Source organism: Dendrobates tinctorius, unplaced genomic scaffold (assembly GCF_039654945.1).
Source record: "Dendrobates tinctorius isolate UK_male_01 unplaced genomic scaffold, ASM3965494v1 ptg000274l, whole genome shotgun sequence".
NCBI classification, from domain to species: Eukaryota; Metazoa; Chordata; class Amphibia; order Anura; family Dendrobatidae; genus Dendrobates; species Dendrobates tinctorius.
In genome coordinates, this window is record NW_027361941.1 from 3,083,668 (window position 1) to 3,107,573 (window position 23,906).

A 23,906-nucleotide genomic window follows, 5' to 3' on the forward strand; every position below is an offset into this window, starting at 1 on the left:
ACACATAAAACACATGGATGTCATCCATGTGACATGCATTGGCATCGGGGAAGAAGCGTTACAGTAAGCACTGTTCCCCAGCGCCAGGTGCTGAACACAACTCATCATTCTCCCCTGCTTGTGCCGATCGCCAGCACAGTACCAGTACCAGAAATATCAGGACATGTGAATGAGGTGTTATAGCGGGTTTTTACGTTTGGCAGCTGTCACACACTAAAAGATGCTTTTCATTGTAAAAATAGTTTTTGCATCACCACATTTTGAGAGCTATAATTTTTTGACATTTTTTTATCGCTTTTTATTCTGATTTTTGGATGCAGAATGAACAAAAACCATCAATTCATGAATTTCTTTTGGGGGGGGGGCGTTTATACCGTTCCAGGTGTGGTAAAATTGATAAAGCAGTTTTATTCTTCGGGTCAGTACGATTACAGCAATACCTCATTTATATCATTTTTCATGTTTATACAATAAAAACTATTTTATATAAAAAAATAATTATTTTTTCATCGCTTTTTTCTGAGAGCTATAACTTTTTTATTTTTCCGCTGATGACACTGTATGGGGGCTTTTTTTTGCGGGACAAGATGACGTTTTCAGCGGTACCATGTTTATTTATTGATCACGTGTTTTTCCACTTTTCGTTTGGCGGTATGATGACAAAGCGTTGTTTCTTGTCTTTGCTTTTATGGTGTTCACTAAAGGGGTTACCTAGTGGAACAGTTTTATAGGTTGGGTCGTTATGGACGTGGCAATACCAAATATGTGTACTTTTACTGGTTAGAGTTTTTTTTAATTCAAATATTTATTTAATGTTAGAATAAATATTGACATTTTTATTATTATTTTTTATTTATTTTTTTTTATATTTTTACAATTAGTTACATGTTTTTTTATTTCATTCTATCTTTTACACTTTGTCCCACTATGGGACAGTCATTTTTTGCAGGCTGATCGCTTCTATGGCAGGCAGATGAAGCAGCATCCCCATGCTATAGAACAGGGGTGGGGAATCTTTTTTCTTCCAAGGGCCATTTGGATATTTATACCATCCTTCGGGGGCCGTACAAGCTCCGCCCACAAAGTACATCCTGACTCTGGCACTGGTTTCATGACTTAATCTTTCATTGTATGCCCTTCAATGTTCAGTAGTGAACACTGCGTGTGTGTGCAATCAAAATACAGCTCCCTGCCCAAGAATGCGGTCCCTGAGAATCTGCTCGGGGGCCTGATAAAAGGTCATCGAGGGCCGTAAATGGCCCTGGGGCCTGAGGTTCCCCACCCCTGCTATAGAAGCTGTCAGCGCTGCACTCAGTGCCCAGACACTGAGAGACTGCCTGACTTGCACTGCGCATGACCAAGAAGTTTCTTAGCTCTGGTCGTGACAACATCGGGTTACCATGGCAGTGATCGCGACCTCGCATCACGTTGTAGGGTCTCCGATCCAAAGGCAGAGGGACTGTCAGCCCTCTGCCTGCTCCTGGAATGCTGTGATCATGTTCAATTGCAGTATTTCGGGGTTTAAAATGGCGGGAGCGGTCTGTGACTGCTCCTGGCACTTAGTGCTGGGTGTCAGCTGTGAGAATCAGCTGACACCTGGCCGCGATCGGCCGCACATCACCCGTGTGCGCGGCCGATCGCCGAGACACTCTATTCCGTCAATGGTCAAATTGGCCCAGGGCACATGGACGGAATAGTACGTCTGATGTCAGAAAGGGGTTAAACACAATACCACCCCTCTTATTTATTGTATTACGCTGCATTAGAAACTAAATAATTACGGCATGATGAAAATCAGCTTAAAGTTTCATGGAGCAATGTCTACCTTTCCCTCTTACCCCCCCTTAGGTCGTATGATCCCTATTTTTTGTGCTTCAGTTTTCCTTGGTTTTCTTTTTCTCTAGGAGACAAGTCATATGTGATGCCCCTATCACCGACTCTATGGTCTCTGCGCTGACTGTAGGACTTGTAGCTGTTTAACATTTAATAAAAATTCATTGGTTATAAAGAAGCTGTCCGGTTGAGTTATGAAACGAGCCGTGTCCTCTTGATTCTCCCCTTCTGAGTTCAGATCTGACAATGACAATTTTACTTGTCCCTTGTTTCTACGATATCTACAAGTTTTCCTTTTACCGCTACATGTTATTGATACATAAAAGTTTCAGGACTCGGAAACATTATTTCGGCAAATATAAAGATGCGTGATATTTTGTTAGGCCAATTGTCTGATACTTAGAGGAAGCTTAGCAGCAATTCCAATATCTAAGACATATCTAAACACTATTACGGATTACACACAGTCACAGAAATTGCATTATGAACTGTGGCCCTCATTCAGTGACAGCTCTTTTTTCTTGTCTCTTGTACTCCTGCACCGGGTCATCTCTTACAATGGCCCAACGTTATCTACAAGCATTGATGGATTCCATTGTCCTTGATCTCTTGTTTCCATAGGTGCAATATCTTGGTGGAATCGCTCACCGTGCTCATCGCTCGCGACTTCACAGTTTGGTTGAAAAATGTCTTGATGCGAATGTAAGAAATTAATCTTTAAGGACATGTACAGCCAAGATCCTGACACAGTGCGGAAAATAAGTATTTGATACGCTGCCGATTTTGCAAGTTTTCCCTCCTACAAAGAATGGAGAAGTCTGTAATATTTATCACAGGTACACTTCAACGGTGACAGAAAATCTAAAAATAAAAAAAAACAGAAAATCACATTGTATGATTTTAAAATAATGAAATTGCATGTTATTGCATGAAATAAGTGTATGATCACCGACCAACCACCAAGAATTCAGACTCTCTCAGACCTGTTAGTTTTTCTTTAAAAAGCCCTTCTACTCTGCTGTTACCTGTATTAATTGCAACCAGTTTGAACTTGTTGCCTGTATAAAAGACAACTTTCCAGATAATCAGTCACACGTCAACCTCTCCACCATGGCCAAGACCAAAGAGCTGTCTAAGGACACCAGGGACAAAATTGCAGACCTGCACAAGGCTGGGGTGGGCTTCAGCACAATAGGCAAGCAGCTTGGTGAAAAGGCAACAATTGTTGACAAAATTATTAGAAAATGGAAGAAACACAAGTTGACTGTCAGTCTTCTTCGGTCTGGGGCTACATGCAAGATCTCGTCTCGTGGGGTAAGGAAGATTCGGAGAAAGGTCAGAAATCAGCCCAGAACTACATGGTAAGACTTGGTCAATGACCTGAAGAGAGCTGGGATCACAGGACTGGGCCTGCTCAGGAAGTGTGCACAGCTAATCAGCTACCTAGTGTTCACTGGTGGATACAGACTGACCTGCAGGTAGCCGCCAGGTACCACTCCTGGGCAGAACCCAATATTGCAGCTGCAGACCCCAGGGGTCAGGTTCGCTGACACTGAATAGGGATAGGTCTCTGTTCAGACTAGTAAGTTCTGGTACCTCTACAGAATGGTTACTGACACTGATTAGGGCAAGGTTAAGACACTCTGGTCTATGATACTGGAACAGGGTTTGGGCGAACACAGACCAGATGACAATGTTCAGGCACTGGCCACTCATGGACAAGCTTCAAGCACTGGCCGCTCCGGGAATGAGATTCAAGCCATGGCCTTTCTGGATCCAGGGGACTACGGATACAGGACTTGCCACACCGGAATGAGTTTCAGACACTGGCTGCTCTGGGACCAGGGGATGATGGATTCAGGACTGGCCACACTGAGGCAAGGAATACAGGTTTAGGACACTAGCCAAACCAGGACCAGGGGACCTCATAACTCACTAGTAGTACACCTTACTGACTAATGATTCTACACGTTGCATGGCGAATCCCTAAGGGAGAGGGAGTCTTTTATATAGGATGACTCCCAGCAATTAGCTGGAAGCCATCTTCCAGGTGTAGTAATTATACTAAATATCTCTGAGCAACAAGCTTAGAGTATTTAGTATATACTTGCTCTGCCCCTTTAAGAATGGGGGCGTGCGCGCATGTGTGTACTAGGTGCATTGCTTAGAGCTGCGGCTCTCACACAACCAGGAAGCAGGAGAACGCTGGGGATTGTGCCGAGGGTCTGAGGCAGTGAGTAAGCTGGCATCCCACCATGCAGGGGTGCCAGTAATAGAGCTACAAGCACACTATGCCATCATGGATTAAAATCTTTCAGGGCACGCAAGGTCCTGCTACTCACACCAGCATATGTCAAGGCCCATTAGAAGTTTGCCAATGGCCATCTGGATGATCCAGAGGAGGCAAGGGAGAATGTCACTTGGTCAGATAAGACCAAAATAGAACTTTTTGCTATCATCACCACCCGCCATGTTTGGAGGAAGAAAAAGGATGATTGCAAATCCAAGAACACCGTCCCAACCATGAAGCACGGTGGGGGGAAACATCATACTTTAGGGGTGTCTTTCTGCAAAACAGACAAGATGACTTCACCGTATTTAAGGGAGGATGGATGGGTCAAGGATCGCAAGATTTTAGCCAAAAACCTCCTCCCTCAGTTGGAACATTGAAAATGGGTCGTGGCTGGGTCTTCCAGCATGGCAATGACCCAAAACACAGCAAGAGGAACTAAGGAGCATTTCAAGGTCCTGGCGTGGCCTAGCCAAACTCTGATCCTGAACCCAATAGAAAATCTTTGGAGGGAGCTTAAAATCAATGCTGCCCAGCGACAGCCCTGAAACCTGAAGGATTAGGAGAAGATCTGTATGGAAGTATGGGCCAAAATCCCTGCTGCAGTGTGTGCAAACTTGGTCAAGAACTACAGGCAACGTCTGACCTCTGTAATTACAAACAAAGGTTTCTGTACCAAATATTAAAAGTTATCCACTACCCTAATTCGTTTAATTTTGTATTCATTAATCTTACTATTATGTGCCAGTAATGGATCCATACTCTTATTATAGTAATATATACCTTTATAAGGCAGATAGCCTCACTTGGTGTCTGCTCGATGTAACTCTGATGTTTATCAGTCACTTCTTGTCCCCCGGCGTACTGCGCTCTAATACTACAAGCTCCGTTATGCGTTGCAGTGGCCTGTGAGCCAGCACTTAGCACGCCTTCTCCATTTTCCACACAAACTCCTCCCTGCCTCCTCACCATCACCATATGTATATACACACACACTGTATATATGTATACATAGACATATGCACACACATTTCCTATTCTTTTGCATGTTTGTCACACTTACATGTATCAGATCACCAAACAAATGTAAATATTAGCCAAAGAAAACACAAAATGCAGTTTTTTTAATGAAGATCTTTATTATATAGGGAAAAAGAAATCCAAACCTTCAGGGCCCTGTGTGAAAAAGTGATTGCCCCTAAACCTTTTAACTGGTTGGGCCACTCTTAGCAGCAACAACTGCAATCAAGCGCTTGCAATAATTGGCAGTGAGTTTCTGGAGGAATTTTGACTACTCATCTTAGTAGAATTTCCGAGCATGGACGGCCTTTTTAAGGTAATGACACAACAGCATCTCAAATGCATAGCTCCCAACCATCCCAGATTCAGCTGGACTGTCATGTCCCAGCTGTTCTCCCAACCTCTATATTCCTCTCCGACATTTTCATCGCTCCTGTAGCTCCTCCTGCTCGGAGGGATTGGCCGCTTCTCTCTGCTAAGTCTCTCTTATGCTAAGTGCATAAATTAGATTATAGATTCACTTCCTCTCCCTTCAGTGATTGGTCTCCCCAGGACTATGAGCTTCCATCTCAGTATCCACAGGCTGCTGCTTTACCAGTGAGCCACAGCTCACGATGCTGGAGATGGGAGAATTTGGTCATATTGACCGCTATATTGCCGGCAATGAACTCAGAAGCAGAGTATACATATCCATAGCAATACATTGTGTATAAGAATGCTTTTTTTATGGTGCCTGTATACTGAGGTGAAGAAAAAAATATATTTTTGTTCCTATAAAAGTATTTAAAATAATAAGCAATTTACAAAAATGTATTTTTAAACGTTAGCCTCCCAGATCCTGAACCCACAGCCTCAACATTACTGACAGGCACTGTAAGCTGCTGAGCCACAAGCTCCGGTGAAGTGACTGCAGGATTGTGTGCACTTGATCCATATTCCAGGCTCTGACTACAGGCAGATTATTCTGATAGAAATACACTGCTGTGTACAATGGATGTTTCTGAATTCTAGAGGAGAATAAGAGATTTTTTCATCCCATAAAATTACTAATAATAATGAAAAACACCTGATAATGAAAAAAATGTCATTTTAATGCGTTTTTTAAATAATAAGCATCACAGATCAGTGAATAACCTGGACATAGTTGTGCCAATATAACTGTAATGACCCGCAGAACGCAGCGATCAGATTATTTACAGGAATCGGTAAATTACGGGAGAAACAAAATGGCGTAATTGATATTTTTCTCTATAAAACCCATAAAATAATGTGATAAAGCTGTGATGCGGAGGACGTGTTCACACGTAGCGTAAATGCTGCGTTCTTTCTTCTGTAAATGTCTGACTCAGATGACGTAGTGACAATCTTCCCTGATTATTGCGCGTTTGCTGCGTTTCTTCTTTTTTGCATTTTCCCCCATATTTGATGCTTTTTTGGCAGATATGAAGCCGCGTTTAACACTTGTTTATTAGTACAGAAAAGCTTTGATTCTGCGCTTATAAATGTGAAGGCGGTTTTCTCTTCATACATTTTTTTTCTCAATATGTTTTTTTCAGAAGAAGCCTATAAAGGGAAAATGCATCAAAGCCCCGGAGGTCCGCAGGGTCTTCAGACCACAGAGAGCGCAGATTTCATGAGAACTGCGGCGCTATCAGACTCCAACACTCAGTATCTTCCATGGTGTAACAGTCAGGATTCCTCTAGATTCTCGTCTCTCCGCCTGGTTACAGCTGTTCTTCCTTTCTCCCCTTTTCTTTCCTCGCCTTTCCCATTCCTTCTCTTCCCCTCCCGCCTCTTAAATGTTTTATATATAAGGTATTACATGTGTCCCGCAACCCCTTTCCTGGCCTATCCTGTGCAGACCAATCTTTTTCATTTTCTTTCTATCCCTTTCATTTTTCCCTTTTCCCCATTTTCCTTAACCCCTCCATGACCGTCCTAGTACGGCGCAGGTAGCTTCTCTCCCTTTGATGTCGGCTCCGGCGGTGAGCCCGCATCTTTCCCAGCACACGTCAGCTCAAGTGAGGTATTCTGCTACATACAGGTGACCTGATCATCGCCTGTACGTAGCAGAGCCGACCGAGTTATGGCAGCTTCTAGTCTCCCATGGAAACTATTGAAGCAGGCCAAAAGTAAAAAAAAGCTTTTAAAAATATATAAAAAATATAAAAGTTTAAATCCCCCCCTTTCACCTCACTCAAAATAAAACAATAGAAAAATCAAACATACACAAATTAGGTATCGCCGAGTTCAGAATCGCCCGATCTATCAATAAAAAAAGGAACAAACTGATCACTAGACGGTGTAGTGAGAAAAAAAAGTAAAAATGCCAGAATTAAGGTGTTTTGGTCGCCGCGACATTGAATTAAAATGCAATAATGGATGATCAAAAGATCGTATCTGCACCAAAATGGTATCAATAAAAACATCAGCTCGGCGCACAAACAATAAGCCCTCACCCAACCCAAGATCATGAAAAATGGAGATGTGACGGATCATAGAAAATGGCACATTTTTTTTTCCCAACAAATTTTTGATTTTTTTTCACCACTTAAATACAAAAGAACTGAGACCTGTTTGGTGTCTATGAACTTGTAATGACTTGGAGAATCATAATGGCAGGGCAGTCTTAGCATTTCGTGAATATGGTAAAAAGAAAATAAAAAAAAAGTTGTGGAGTTGCACTTTTTTTGCAATTTCATCGCACTTGGAATTTTTTTCCCATTTTTGAGTACACGATATGGTGAAACCAATGATGTCATTCCAAAGCACAACTTGTCCCGCAACAAACAAGCCCTAACATGGCCATACTGACGGAAACATAAAAAGTTATGGCTGTGGGAAGAAGGGGGGCGAAAAACAGAAACGCAAAAACGAAAAAGGGCAAGGTCTCCAAGGGGTTAACAAACCCTATTTTTCCTTCCCCATTCTCCTCCTTAACCCTTTCTCCCGCCTCTCTCTTTCATGACTTTACATTTCTCTCTTTTGCTGTTGTTTGGTTCTTGTCTGTATTACTGGGTATTTATAATCTGTCTCTCCCCTTTTTTCTTTACCCCATTTATGTAAATAAATCCTTAATAAAAACTACTTTACCTTAAAAGGCGCCCGCTGTGCGCCCAAGGCACGCGGCTGATCTGTGCTGATTTGGGGCTTTTCTCTCTAATAAAATCGCAGGTAAAAAACTGCAGAAACTTTATTAAGTGCAGAATCAAAGCTTTTCTGTCCTCTAAAAAGCGCATTAAAACCGCGGCTTCACCTCTGCACCAAGAACGCATCAAATAAGGGGGAGAAGATCGTTATTGCAGATGGTGCGGATCCTGCAGAAAATAAAAAACACCGTATTTCTACAATGTGTGAACACGGCCTTACACACACACAAATAAGCCGGATGTCGTATAGTGACGCTACATAAAGAGGAGAACGTTCTGGAGGCTCCGACTGTGAATGACGGCACAAAAAATAATCCCCAGGTCCCACGCACGCTGGACCAGAGACCCATGAATCCACCTGCTCATCTCTAGTCCCAACTGTCCTGGATACAGCAGTCAGTCCCAGAATTGGGTCTACGTCCTGCAGTCTCAGGCGTCTGCTGAATTTCCCACACTACCAGCGCCCCTCTGACAACTCCTCCTGCCGGGGGAGAAAGAAGTGGTAAATGGCCGTGGATTAGGGTGAGGCCAAAATTTGCTGCTATGTGCGCCGCATGCTCTGTGCCTCTATCTGTGCTTCAAAAGTTGTGAGGTGTGCACAGTTACTTGGTGTAACACTGGTGGATGTGGACCCACTGCACCATCAGCCAGGCTTACCCTAGAGAGGTGTAACTGGGTGTCCACCAGGTCTTCACTAGAGCTACTGGTGGAGAGGATAGGCCGGACAGCCGGTAGACACCAGGAACTACTCCACGGTAGTCCCCAAGACTACCTCAGCTGATTGGTGGGTCAGAGACACAAGTGTGAGGTACAACAGGTAAAGTGAACTGCCTAGGAACCAACATCCAGCAGAAAGCAGATGGTGGAGCTGCCTAATATAGGACCTGCCGGCACAGGATAGGCTGGGGAACCTAATCTGTGAAGGACACAGCAGGGTTAAATTCCTTTAGAGACTGGCCAATCCCCCAAGGCTAAATGGAAGCAACATGCTGAAAAGCTGCAGTGACCATAGTGAGTAGGGAGGCGCTGAGAGGGACCACCATAACACCTGGTTAGGAGCCCACTCAGATGTTTCCCCACCTGTGCTGCACCTCGGAACAAATGTCATATTATCTTCACAGCAAGTGGTAAAGAAATCAGTGACACCTGTAAGATAAAAATGCCCATTACACCCTTAGATGACTTCCTGATCGGTACAGTGTCTGAAATGGGGTCACTTTAGGGGGTTGTATGTTGTCCACAATCATCGGGGACTTTACAATTGGCCCCCACAAGCGAGAACTGCCAAATTAGTGCTCCAAAAGCAAAACAGTGACTGTCCCCATTGGAGCCCGGCCGTGTGCAGTCATTCCTGGCCTCAGGTTTGGGAAACATTTCTCTGTAAATTGTGGCTCCATTTTACTCTGTGAAATTGAAAAATTGGATTCTAAAACATTACACCTCGTACATGCAGCTCTGCTCCGTACACCTCGTACACACAGGGCTCCGCTCCGTACACCTCGTAAACACACAGCTCCGCTCCTTACACCTCGTACACATAAGGCTCCGCTCCGTACACCTCGTACACACACAGCTCTGCTCCGTACACCTCGTACACACATGGCTCCGCTCCGAACACCTCGTACACACATGACTCCGCTCCGAACACCTCATACACACAGGGCTCCGCTCCGTACGCCTTGTACACACACGGCTCCGCTCTGTACACCTCGTACACACACGGCTCCGCTCCGTACACCTCGTATACACACGGCTCCGCTCCATACACCTCGTACACGCACGGCTCCGCTCCGTACACCTTGTACACACAGGGCTCCGCTCCTTACACAGCAAAACAGTGACTCTCGCCATTGGAGCCCGACCGTGTGCAGTCATTCCTGACCTCAGGTTTGGGAGAAATTTCTGTGTAAATTGTGGCTCCATTTTACTCTCTGTGAAATGTAAAAATTTGAGTTTAAAACATTTCACCTCGTACACACAGGGCTCCGCTCCGTACACCTCGTACACACAGGGCTCCGCTCCGTACACCTCGTACACACACGGCTCCGCTCCGTACACCTCGTACACACACGGCTCCGCTCCTTACACCTCGTACACATGCGGCTCCGCTCCATACATCTCGTACACACAGGGCTCCGCTCCGTACACCTCGTACACACAGGGCTCCGCTCAGTACACCTCGTACACACACGGCTCCGCTCCTTACACCTCGTACACACGCGGCTCTGCTCCGTACACCTCGTACACACAGGGCTCTGCTCCGTACACCTCGTACACACAGGGCTCTGCTCCGTACACCTCGTACACACACGGCTTCGCTCCGTACATCTCGTACACACGCGGCTCCGCTCCGTACACCTCTTACACACGCGGTGTCATGATGTATATATTTTTCCCTGTCCTGTATTTGTATAATATGCCACGTAACTGTTCTCTGCTTGCATTTGCTGTGTTAGCCATGTTTCCCTTCCCCCCAATGCTTTGCAATGCCATGTGATGTGTGTAATTGTTCTCTGGTTCTATTAGCTGTAACTAACCTGACTTCATTCCTGAGCCTATAATGTAATTAACTTGGTCAACAGATTGGGAGAGATTAGCTATTGTTTAGTAAGCAGAGGACTACTTTCAGTGCAAATCCTTGTAGACACAGCAATGCCTTGCTGTGGGCCAAACCATTGCATAGGAGGAGTGGAACCCTCCTCCACTACACACATGGGCTGATCCAGGAGCAGAGCAACTCAGAGCAACTCAGTCAGATGTGAGTTGGATGCTGAAAAAGAAGGACGAGGCTGTCTGAGGAAGCCTCGGCCTCTGTGTGATCGTGGTGGATTTCTGGGACTCTTAAAGGACTATGGTTTTGTGATCTGGCACAAGGATTGTCGGGAGGTGCCCCCGAATCAGTTTCCTATGGACTTATTTTGGGACTCTGCAAATTACCTTCGTGTTGTTCCTGTTTTCTGGTCAATAAATCTGTTGGATAGTTCCCAGGCCTGTTGTCCCTCCTTGCTCTTGAGAATACTCCCGTCACAAACTGGTTGGCAGCGGTGGGATCAGAGCAGAAGAAATGGAGGACAACGGCCCATCAACTTCTGGAACCAGAGCCTCAGAGTACAAGAACTGGACTGCGAAGAATCTACAAACAAAGGCCCGTGAACTGGGAGTCAGCTACAAGGGACTCTCCAAGGAGCAGCTGATTGAGGCTTTGGAAGCAGTTCGCCTGCAAGACGATGCTGAGGAAGGATCCTCACAGCAAAGAGAGGAAAGACGGCAGCCGGAGGTAAATACCCAAAAAAGTCAGTGGGTTGTGTGGTACGAGGAGGAGATGGCCTTGCTGGGAGAAGAGGTCTCCATAGAATATAAGATGGAGGTCATGCGCAGAGCCGAGGAGAGGCAGTGCAGGATGGAGGAGAGGGCATTGCTAGAGGGGCAGAGGGCAATGCTGGAGAGGGAGATCGCTTTGGAGGCAGCGAGAAGCTCCAGACAGACTGTACCCACAGCATCCCCCATGAGGGAACTCCCCAGAGTGTCCCGCAAAGACTTCAAGCCGTTTAATGAGGCTTCCGGTGACATTGAGGGCTTCTTCCAGGACATTGAGCATCAGTGTCGATTAATGGAAGTCCCGGAAAGGGAGCGCGTCCGACATCTGGTGGGGCTCTTAGAGGGTGGAGCTGCCGCAGCCTATAGAGCTATGGACCCTCGGTGGAACTGTGAGTTTGCAGAGATTAAACGGACTGTTCTAGAACATTATGCTGTGACCCCAGACACTTACAGGACCCAGTTTCGTACTTTAGCCTGTAATGAGGAAGTGTCTTTCAAGATGTATGCCCATAAACTCAAACAAATATGTAATCGCTGGCTGGAGGCAGAGGAGGCCTTAACCTGGAACACCTGTCTCCAGGTTATCCTAAAAGAACAATTTTTTGCCCAGTGCCCCGCTGAGATCAGGGAATGGGTGCGTGAGAGGAAACCTGCTACAGTGGAAGAAGCTGCATCTCTCGCTGATGAGGCTCTCACCATCAAGCCTCAGTGGAGAGTTCTGTTGGAGGATGGAGAGAGGCCTACCTGCTCCACAACACCGGTGGCCCCCAGTTTTTCTGTCCCCATTGTTCCCCGTTCCTCTGAGCCACCACCTCGTGTTGATACCTGTGTTAATGTGCCTCCTGTTGCTTCTACTGCGCCTTCTGGAATACGACGAGGAGAGGAAGTAGCAGAGCGCAGGTGTTATGGTTGTGGGCATCCGGGGCATCTGCAGGCCTCATGTCCAGCCAGCCCATGGAGGAGTCGTCCTCAACCCCCTACAGCACCTTCAGGTGGGAGCCGACCGGCAGGTTCCCTTACTCCTCGCCCAAGAGGACGCATTGGATGGAGTGAGACACAGCACAGATGCTATCGATGTGGGCAGCCGGGGCATTTGCAAGCCTCCTGCCCAGCTGTTCAAATGAGGATTGATCCTGTACCCAATCATATTATTAATTATGTACAGCCAAGTGCCATGGAGGAAGACGTGTCACCACTACATGAGGACTGGCCTAGTGCCTCACCCACCCATGTTGCACCACTAGGAGTTTATGGTGTGCGACCCGCAGCTATGACGACTTCAGCTCATCGAGGTAAGCACTTGCAGGAGATCGTGCTGGATGGACAAAGACTTGTTGGATTTTGTGACTCAGGGGCTTTCCTCACGATGGCTGATCCCCGAGTGGTTCGGCCTGAGGCAATCCATAGAGGACCTGGGATTGTCATTGAACTGGCTGGTGGACAATGGAGGACTATTCCCAAAGCCACTATGGATCTGAACTTTGGTTTTGGGGTCAGGCGATGTGTGGTTGGGGTGATGGGTGGTCTGCCTGCAGCTGTTCTCCTGGGCAATGATGTGGGAAAGCTACGATGCCAATTCGTGGCTGCATGAAGCCACATGTAAGTTACGCCATGCCTGTGTGTACTTAACCAGTGACCTGTAGAGGTCCCTAGTACGTACACAAATTGGGAGGGGAAGGAATTGTCATGATGTATATATTTTTCCCTGTCCTGTATTTGTATAATATGCCACGTAACTGTTCTCTGCTTGCATTTGCTGTGTTAGCCATGTTTCCCTTCCCCCCAATGCTTTGCAATGCCATGTGATGTGTGTAATTGTTCTCTGGTTCTATTAGCTGTAACTAACCTGACTTCATTCCTGAGACTATAATGTAATTAACTTGGTCAACAGATTTTGAGAGATTAGCTGTTGTTTAGTAAGCAGAGGACTACTTTCAGTGCAAATCCTTGTAGACACAGTGGTGCCTTGCTGTGGGCCAAACCATTGCATAGGAGGAGTGGAACCCTCCTCCACTACACACATGGGCTGATCCAGGAGCAGAGCAACTCAGTCAGATGTGAGTTGGATGCTGAAAGAGAAAGACGAGGCTGTCTGAGGAAGCCTTGGCCCCTGTGTGATCGTGGTGGATTTCTGGGACTCTTAAAGGACTATGGTTTTGTGACCTGGCACAAGGATTGTCGGAAGGTGCCCCCAAATCACTTTCCTGTGGACTTATTTTGGGACTCTGAAAATTACCTTCGTGTTGCTCCTGCTTTCTGGTCAATGAATCTGTTGGATAGTTCCCAGGCCTGCTGTCCCTCCTTGCTCTGGAGAATACTCCCGTCACATGCGGCTCTGCTCCGTACACCTCATACACACGAGGCTCTGTTCCGTACACCTCCCACATACAGGGCTCCGCTCCGTACACCTGGTACACACGCGGCTCTGCTCCGTACACCTCGTACACACATGGCTCCGCTCCATACACCTTCCACATACAGGGCTCCGCTCCGAACACCTCGTACACATGCGGCTCCGCTCCGTACACCTCGTACACACGCGGCTCCGCTCCGTACACCTCGTACACACGCGGCTCCGCTCCGTACACCTCGTACACACACGGCTCCGCTCCGTACACCTCGTACACACGCGGCTCCGCTCCGTACACCTCGTACACACACGGCTCCGCGCCGTACACCTCGTACACATGCGGCTCCGCTCCGTACATCTCGTACACACGCGGCTCCGCGCCGTACACCTCGTGCACACGCGGCTCCACCGCCGTACACCTCGTACACACGCGGCTCCGCGCCGTACACCTCGTACACACGCGGCTCCGCGCCGTACACCTCGTACACACGCGGCTTCGCTCCGTACACCTCGTACACACGCGGCTCCGCTCCATACACCTCGTACACACGCGGCTCCGCTCCGTACACCTCGTACACACGCGGCTCCGCTCCGTACACCTCGTACACACGCGGCTCCGCTCCGTACACCTCGTACACACGCGGCTCCGCTCCGTACACCTTGTACACACACGCGGCTCCGCTCCGTACACCTCGTACACACGCGGCTCCGCTCCGTACACCTCGTACACACGCGGCTCCGCTCCGTACTCCTCGTACACACGCGGCTCCGCTCCGTACACCTCGTACACACGAGGCTCCGCTCCGTACACCTCGTACACACGCGGCTCCGTACACCTCGTACACACGCGGCTCCGCTCCTTACACCTAGTACACACGCGGCTCCGCTCCTTACACCTAGTACACACGCGGCTGCGCTCCGTACACCTCGTACACACGCGGCTGCGCTCCGTACACCTCGTACATACAGGGCTCCGCTCCGTACACCTCGTACACACGCGGCTCCGCTTCGTACACCTCGTACACACGCGGCTCCGCTCCGTACACACGCGGCTCAGCTCCGTACACCTCGTACACACGCGGCTCCGCTCCGTACACCTCGTACACACACGGCTCCGCTCCGTACACCTCGTACACACGCGGCTCCGCTCCGTACACCTCGTACACACGCGGCTCCGCTCAGTACACCTCGTACACACGCGGCTCCGCTCAGTACACCCCGTACACACGCGTATCCGCTCCGTACACCTCGCACACACACGGCTCCGCTCCGTACACCTCGTATATACACGGCTCCGCTCCGTGCACCTCGTACACACAGGGCTCCGTTCCGTACACCTCGTACACACAGGGCTCCGCTCCGTACACCTCGTACACACAGGGCTCCGCTCCGTACACCTCGTACACACAGGGCTCCGCTCTGTACACCTCGTACACACAGGGCTCCGCTCCGTACACCTCGTACACACGCGGCTCCGCTCCGTACACCTCGTACACACACACGGCTCCGCTCCGTACACCTCGTACACACGCGGCTCAGCTCCGTACACCTCGTACACACGCGGCTCAGCTCCGTACACCTCGTACACACGCGGCTCAGCTCCGTACACCTCGTACACACGCGGCTCAGCTCCGTACACCTCGTACACGCGCGGCTCCGCTCCGTACACCTCTTACACACACGGCTCAGCTCCGTACACCTCGTACACACGCGGCTCAGCTCCGTACACCTCGTACACACACAGCTCTGCTCCGTACACCTCGCACACACGCGGCTCCGCTCCATACACCTCGTACACACACGGCTCCGCTCCGTACACCTCGTACACACACGGCTCTGCTCCGTACACCTCGTACACACACGGCTCCGCTCCGTACACCTCGTACACACAGCTCTGCTACATCCACCCTGTAAACCCCTCCTGACCCCACACAGAAACTTCCCCTCATCCAGCACCATGACAACCAGCACAGCAGAGTCCTGCACACACTGAGGCGCCTGATCATGTGACCCCTGACTCCTCCCCTCCTGTGACCTCATCACAGGTCCTGTGCACACAGAGCAGTCATATATGTGGCGGACCCTCCTGCACCTTCTGCTTTCTGGGCCGATTCCTCCTGTGAGTCCTATTAACCCTTTCGCCCCCTGTCTTCTCCTTTCTGACAGGACAATCTCTGAATTCGGACAGTGTGACAGGAATTTCAGCAATGTGGAAGGAAGAAATGACAATTTTACTGTTTCCCTCACAGAAATGTGACTTTCCCCCCAATGTATCATTGTCCTAAAGGTGACAGGAGCGCTGAGGCCGCACAGTGCGCCGTGTCTCCTGAGGGCCGATACCCCACAGGCTCGGGAGGGAAGGGGCGCCATTGTGGCTGGGATAGACGGCGGACGCCGTGTGACCTGTGAAGAGCTCTGACACCAGAACAGCAGAGACCCCACAAGTGGCCCCGTGTTACCCCCTCCACCTCTGGGGGCTCATCTAGGGGGCAGGGAGGATTATTAACCCTCAGGGGGTCACAGAATTGTGTAACATTGAGCGGAGGAATGAAATGTTCCCACTAAAATGTCGCTCTGTCCCCAAGTCTGTAATTATCACACGGGAGAAGAGGAGAAAACAGAAACCACTTGTTCCACAATTTCCCTGAGCGCCGATACCCCATAAGGGGCCGGACACTCCTCAGGAGGGAAGGAGCGCCGTCTGACAGGGCAGATTCTGCTCTTATGGTGTTAGGGGGTCACATTATCAGAGCCCCCAATAAGAGGCGCCATGTTACACCCGCCACCTCTCAATTACTCATCTTTCTCCCAGAATTTTACACCATTGGGCGATGAGGAAAAAAATAATTACATTTTACCACAAAAAATAGTTTTCTCCCCAGAGCAGCCATAGAAGCTGTCAGTGCTGAGAGACTGGATTGTTCCAGCTGCCTGAAGAAGGAGCCGCTGTGCTCTGCAAGCTGCAAACATACTATTATCTGGTTATAAAGGCGTCACTCCTAGAATAGTTATATCATCATTGGGCAGAAAAGTCTTCACATCCATCTTGTAATATAGGAAAGTCTAAGGCCAGAAATAATCCCCATAAATCACTGTACATGGAGACTTTGGGATCAGATCATTTCTGTCCGTTGTGTTTGTGGAAACAAAAAATCTTTTCTAAAAGCCTCAAACTTCTGTGTGTGACTCAGAGCTGAGATCTAACGGGATAGAAGATTCCAGTGCGGGGAAGACGGGAAACCTTCATATAGACGGCCGGTGGGGATGGAGGCAGTGACCGACTCTGGCCAAATCTGTCTCTAGAGCCGCAGTAGAAGATGAAGATGTCGTCCTCATCATGAAGGAGTTATTTCTCATGTCGCGTGTAATGAATATCTCCTGCAGTATTGCTAATGCCGATTCCAGTGTCGGTAATGAGACGAGAATTAGCGTTATGGAAGATGAGTCTATGAGGAACGTGTTCAGCTGCCGACTCCGAGGAGGAAACTGCTTGTTGTCTGTGGCCTAAATATATAGGTCTTACATAAGTTCCCTTCATCCAGCAGGATGACAACCAGCACAGCAGTCCTGCACACAGTGAGGCCCCTGATCATGTGACCCCTGACTCCTCCCCTCCTGTGACCTCATCACAGGTCCTGTGCACAGAGCAGCCATATATGTGGAGTGCGGCTCTGCAGGTTAGTGATGGGCAGTCCGGCTCTTCTGGCAACTTTCCCCACTTTTCTCCCTCCTGTCCCTTCACTATAAAGCCTGGGCCTCATTATACACCTGTACAGGGGTCTAGTGAAGGCTTTTTAGCCCTTTCCTCAGTCTCTAGCTCCTGGGCACAGGCCCTCACTCCTGTCCCTTCACTATAAAGCCTGGGCCTCATTATACTGCTGTACAGGGGTCTAGTGAAGGCTTTTTAGCCCTTTCCTCAGTCTCTAGCTCCTGGGCACAGGCCCTCACTCCTGTCCCTTCACTATAAAGCCTGGGCCTCATTATACAGCTGTACAGGGGTCTAGTGAAGGCTTTTTAGCCCTTTCCTCAATCTGTAGCTCCTGGGCACAAGCCCTCACTCCTGTCCCTTCACTATAAAGCCTGGGCCTCATTATACAGCTGTACAGGGGTCTAGTGAAGGCTTTTTATCCCTTTCCTCAGTCTCTAGCTCCTGGGCACAGGCCCTCACTCCTGTCCCTTAACTATAAAGCCTGGGCCTCATTATACAGCTGTACAGGGGTCTAGTGAAGGCTTTTTAGCCCTTTCCTCAGTCTCTAGCTCCTGGGATCAGGCCCTCACTCCTGTCCCTTCACTATAATGCCTGGGCCTCATTATACAGCCGTACAGGGGTCTAGTGAAGGCTTTTTAGCCCTCTCCTCAGTCTGTAGCTCCTGGGATCAGGCCCTCACTCCTGTCCCTTCACTATAAAGCCTGGGCCTCTTTATACAGCTGTACAGGGGACTAGTGAAGACTTTTTAGCCCTTTCCTCAGTCTGTAGCTCCTGGGCACAGGTCCTCACTCCTGTCCCTTCACTATAAAGCCTGGGTCTCATTATACAGCTGTACAGGGGTCTAGTGAAGGCTTTTTAGCCCTTTCCTCAGACTGTAGCTCCTGGGATCAGGCCTTCACTCCTGTCCCTTCACTATAAAGCCTTGGTCTCATTATACAGCTGTACAGTGGTCTAGTGAAGGCTTTTTAGTAGAGTTGAGCGAAACGGGTCGAAAAAATTCAAAAGTCGCCGACTTTTGCCAAAGTCGGGTTTCATGAAACGAAACCCGACCCTAGGATGAGGTCGGCCACGAGGTCGGCGACTTACGCGCCAAAGTCGCGTTTCAAAAGTTTGTTTTGCGCTCTTTTTCAGCCAATCAGGATCCACGGACACTGTGGGCAACGTGATGACCTAAGCACGGGTCACCACCATCTTTCAGAAGGGCATGCAAGTGATTGGCTTGCTTTGGTGGGCGTCACAGGGGATATAAAAGGGCGTGCACGCCGACCGCCATCTTACTTCTGCCGATCTTAGTATAGGGAGAGGTTGCTGCTGATTCTGTAGGGAGAGCGTTAGGCAGGGAAGAAGACAAAAAAACTGCTTCTGCTGCTAGCGATTTGGCCTGCACAACACACAAGTCACTGTGTGTGCAGTGCAAGGGGAGGCTATATTGTGGTGTATCAGTGGTGTTGGTTGTTGGGCTGCCTTTTAAGGCTTCCTGACACGCTGGCATTGCTGTTTACCCACTGCTCCGCAAACTGCTTTTTTAAAAGCAATCCAATCTCTCTTATCCTCTAGTCACTTTTGTCACAGCTGTGCCATCGAGCCTGTCACATAGCGCTCAGATATCAGTGGGCCTCACACAATCCACAAGTGTCCAGTGTCCAAAAGTGTGCGCAGAGATTCAAAATCTCCATTATCCTCTCGTCACTTTGGTCACAGGCAGCTGTGCCATCGAGCGTGTCACATAGCGCTCAGATATCAGTGGGCCTCACACAATCCACAAGTGTCCAGTGTCCAAAAGTGTGCGCAGAGATTCAAAATCTCCATTATCCTCTCGTCACTTTGGTCACAGGCAGCTGTGCCATCGAGCGTGTCACATAGCGCTCAGATATCAGTGGGCCTCACACAATCCACAAGTGTCCAGTGTCCAAAAGTGTGCGCAGAGATTCAAAATCTCCATTATCCTCTCGTCACTTTGGTCACAGGCAGCTGTGCCATCGAGCGTGTCACATAGCGCTCAGATATCAGTGGGCCTCACACAATCCACAAGTGTCCAAAAGTGTGCGCAGAGATTCAAAATCTCCATTATCCTCTCGTCACTTTGGTCACAGGCAGCTGTGCCATCGAGCGTGTCACATAGTGCTCAGATATCAGTGGGCCTCACACAATCCACAAGTGTCCAGTGTCCAAAAGTGTGCGCAGAGATTCAAAATCTCCATTATCCTCTCGTCACTTTGGTCACAGGCAGCTGTGCCATCGAGCGTGTCACATAGTGCTCAGATATCAGTGGGCCTCACACAATCCACAAGTGTCCAGTGTCCAAAAGTGTGCGCAGAGATTCAAAATCTCCATTATCCTCTCGTCACTTTGGTCACAGGCAGCTGTGCCATCGAGCGTGTCACATAGCGCTCAGATATCAGTGGGCCTCACACAATCCACAAGTGTCCAGTGTCCAAAAGTGTGCGCAGAGATTCAAAATCTCCATTATCCTCTCGTCACTTTGGTCACAGGCAGCTGTGCCATCGAGCGTGTCACATAGCGCTCAGATATCAGTGGGCCTCACACAATCCACAAGTGTCCAGTGTCCAAAAGTGTGCGCAGAAATTCTAAATCTCCCCTGTCCTATAGACACCTTGTACCTTGTTTTACATTACTATATAGTTTGTTGGATTTTGTCTACATTTCTACCAAAAATGAGGAAGGCTGGTGGAAGAGGCCGTGGAATTGGGCGGGGGTTGGCAGCTGGTAATGATGGTGTTGGTGGTGGATCTGATGGTAGTGGCAAGAGCAAAATAGGACCGAATGCAGGAGGTGCTGACCCTGCTTCATCGTCTGGCTACATAAGGCTTCGAACGCTTAGTTTTCTAGGAGTTGGCAAACCGCTTTTAAAGGCAGAGCATCAGGAAAAAGTTTTGTCTTACATTGCTGACTCAGCCTCCAGCTCTATCGCCTCCTCTTCTTCAGTTGTAAAAAGTAAAAGCACTGAGTCGTCATTGGAGGCTCATGTTCATGAACCACACCTTTCCTTGTGTCCTTCACCCCAACCAAGATTGAAGGATGACGCAGGCCATACTACTGATTACTCCATGGAGCTGTTTTCACATACCATGCCTGGATTATCAAGTGAAATGGTGAATTACCCAGGCCAAGATGAATCTGACATGGAGTGCACTGATGCACAGCCGCTGATGGATGATTCTGCTGGTACATTCACTCAGAGCACTACATTGTCCTCGCAGTGTACAGAGCCAGATTTTGACCCTGATGAGACTCAGGTGCCCCTTCCCGCACACTATACCACCATACACGGTGACACAGAGAAAGGTGCACATGACATAGAAGAGGAGGTGATGGATGACCCAGTTGTTGACCCAGATTGGCATCCATTGGGGGAAGAGGGTGCTGCTTCCAATAGCTCAGATGAGGAGCATCCACAGCAGACATCGACATCGCAACAGCTGTTATCTGGCAGGCCCGGAGCACTCCAAAGACAGGTTCCAAACATCAAAAGAGTTGCTGGACAGCTTGTCCAGAGGGTCAAAAGATCACAGCATGCTAGGCCGCAAAATGTCTGCCAAAGTAGGAAGAGTGCAGAGTGGCACTTTTTTGAACAAAATCCTCAGGATCAGGCCAAGGTTATCTGTAAGAAGTGCGCAAAGACCTTTAGCCGAGGGAAAAATCTGAAAAATTTGAATACCAGTTGCATGCTTAGACATTTAACCAGCATGCACTTGCAAGCGTGGACACAACACCAAACCTCAAGTGCCACATGTGCAACTGATCACAACGAAGGTAGTCAGCAACGCTACATTGTTTCCCCCACTGAAAGCCCACCGGTTAGCACAGCAGCAAATGTTGAGGTGTCGTTGTAAGACCACAGCAGTCAGGGAATCCCACTGTTATATCAACGAAAGACTGATTCTAGGCCATCAGAAAGAACACCAACTCCATCACCATCATCAACCCTGATGTGTTTGGGCGACAGACACACCGCCGAGGTGCTGGCCGAGTACTTGAAGCGACAAACTGAGTCATGGCTGGGCAGTGTACATCTTGAGGCAGGCAAGGTAGTTATTGATAACGGCCGTAATTTTGTGGCAGCCATAGCCCTTTCAAAACTCAGCCACATACCTTGCTTGGCTCACACCTTGAACCTGGTGGTGCAGTGCTTCCTCAAAAATTATCCGGAGTTAACAGCCCTGCTCCAGAAGGTGCGAAGACTGTGCGCGCACATCCGCCGGTCGCCTGTACACTCCGTTCGTATGCAGAAGCTGCAGCGATTGCTCCACCTTCCCAACCACCGCCTCATTATCGACATTGCAACAAGGTGGAACTCCACCCTGCACATGGTGGAGCGGCTGTGCGAGCAGAGGCAGGCCATAATGCATTTGTGGGAGGATACACGGCCAGGCACTTTGAGAGAGACATGGAGTTGACAGGCGTGCAGTGGGCGAAGCTGAAAGACCTTTGTAAAGTCCTTCAGTGTTTTGAGGAATGCACACGGCTGGTAAGCGCAGATGACGCCATCCTAAGCATGAGTATCCCACTTATGCGTCTGCTCATGCAAACTTTGACGCACCTTAAGGAGCAGGCGTCTGCAGCCAATGTTGATGAGGAGGAAGAGGAGGAGGGAATCCTTGATGACATTCAGCCATTGTCTGCTCAGGGACCTCTCCTGGACGAGGTGGAGGAAGAAGAGGAGGAGGAGGAGGATGATGGGGATGATTACTTAGGGGAGGAGGATGCATCTCGTGGGGCAAGTGAAAATGTTGGCGTGGCAAGGTCTGGTACAGGGTTTGTGCGTGACTGGAGGGATGTGGATTTGCCAGAAAGTGCTCCTCCACCCAGCACTCGCAGTGCATCATTGACACCGGGAACATTGGCCCACATGTCAGATTATGCCTTGCGGATCCTAAAAAGGGACCCCCGCATTGCCAAAATGATGAACGATGACGACTACTGGTTGGCCAGCATCCTGGATCCACGCTATAAAGGCAAATTACAAAACATCATGCCACAGGAGAACCTTGACCTAATATTGGCTAATAAACAAGCAACTCTGGTAAATCGGTTGCTTGAGGCATTCCCAGCACACAGCAGCGGTGATGGTTCTCACACGGGCCGGGGGCAGCTTGGCAGAGGTGTTCGTGATGCACACAGCAGAAGTGGCGTTGGAGACAGGGGTTTCATGAAAATGTTGTGGACTGATTTTTCAAATACCGCTCACACAACTGGTAATACTGCATCGATGGAAAGTGACAGGAGACAGCAGTTGTCAACTATGGTTACAAACTACTTTTCCTCCCATATCGATGTTCTCCCACACAGGTCATTCCCCTTTGACTATTGGGCCGCTAAACTGGACACCTGGCCTGAATTGGCCCAATATGCCTTACAGGAGCTCGCTTGCCCAGCTGCAAGTGTGCTATCGGAAAGAGTCTTCAGTGCAGCTGGATCAATCCTGACAGAAAAAAGGACCCGTCTGTCAACCCAAAATGTGGATGATCTAACCTTCATTAAAATGAACCACGCATGGGTTTCCAAGGATTTTGTCCCACCTTCCCCTGATGACACATAGGGTGACAGAAAAATGGCTTGCTTTGGTCCACCTCTTCCTGGTACTTCACCTATTTCGCCTTTTGCATCAGCTGAATGTCCAACATCAACATATGCCACTTTCTAAAACTCCCTAACTGTGCTGCCTCCCCCCCATGGCCGGGGTCACCACCTACCGCACGACACCGTGCGAGTGCCGTTGCCCTGGACAGGTGGGTAGGCCGACTCTTGGGCGCGGGCACTGGCACAGGGTCCCTCATAGTGCAATCAAGTGTCTCTGACGGTTGTGGTGCACACCCGCCGTCAGACACACCGCTGTGCTATGAGGTGCCCAGTGCCAGTACCGACGCCCACGAGTGGGCCCCCCTTGCTTGGGCAGGGCCTCAGCATTTGCAATCTTTACCTCTCCCTGCTCCTCCGCTGTGTAATCTGGGCCGTCAAATCCATACTGTGCCTGACACCGTCTGAGCCTGCCTCCTGAGACATATATTTTGAATGTGTACGCTATCCATACATGTTATCCAGGGATACGGTACCCTTTCTAACCTTTGTGCAATCACGTGCAATCCATACTGGGCCTGACACCGTCTGAGCCTGCCTCCTGAGACATATATTTTGAATGTGTACGCTATCCATACATGTTATCCGGGGATACGGTACCCTTTCTAACCTTTGTGCAATCACGTGCAATCCATACTG

At 48.9% G+C, this 23,906-nt stretch overlaps 1 protein-coding gene across 1 annotated transcript in view; it reads left to right on the forward strand.

The window, feature by feature from the left end:
* Positions 1–5,441: 5,441 nt before the first annotated feature.
* The window catches only part of LOC141072496 (zinc finger protein 184-like), a 36,946-nt gene continuing 18,481 nt past the window's right edge, over positions 5,442–23,906 (forward strand). The window contains exon 1 of the mRNA XM_073559770.1: positions 5,442–5,459. Coding sequence (XP_073415871.1) covers positions 5,442–5,459 — 18 coding nt within the window. The remainder of the gene's footprint in view (positions 5,460–23,906) is intronic.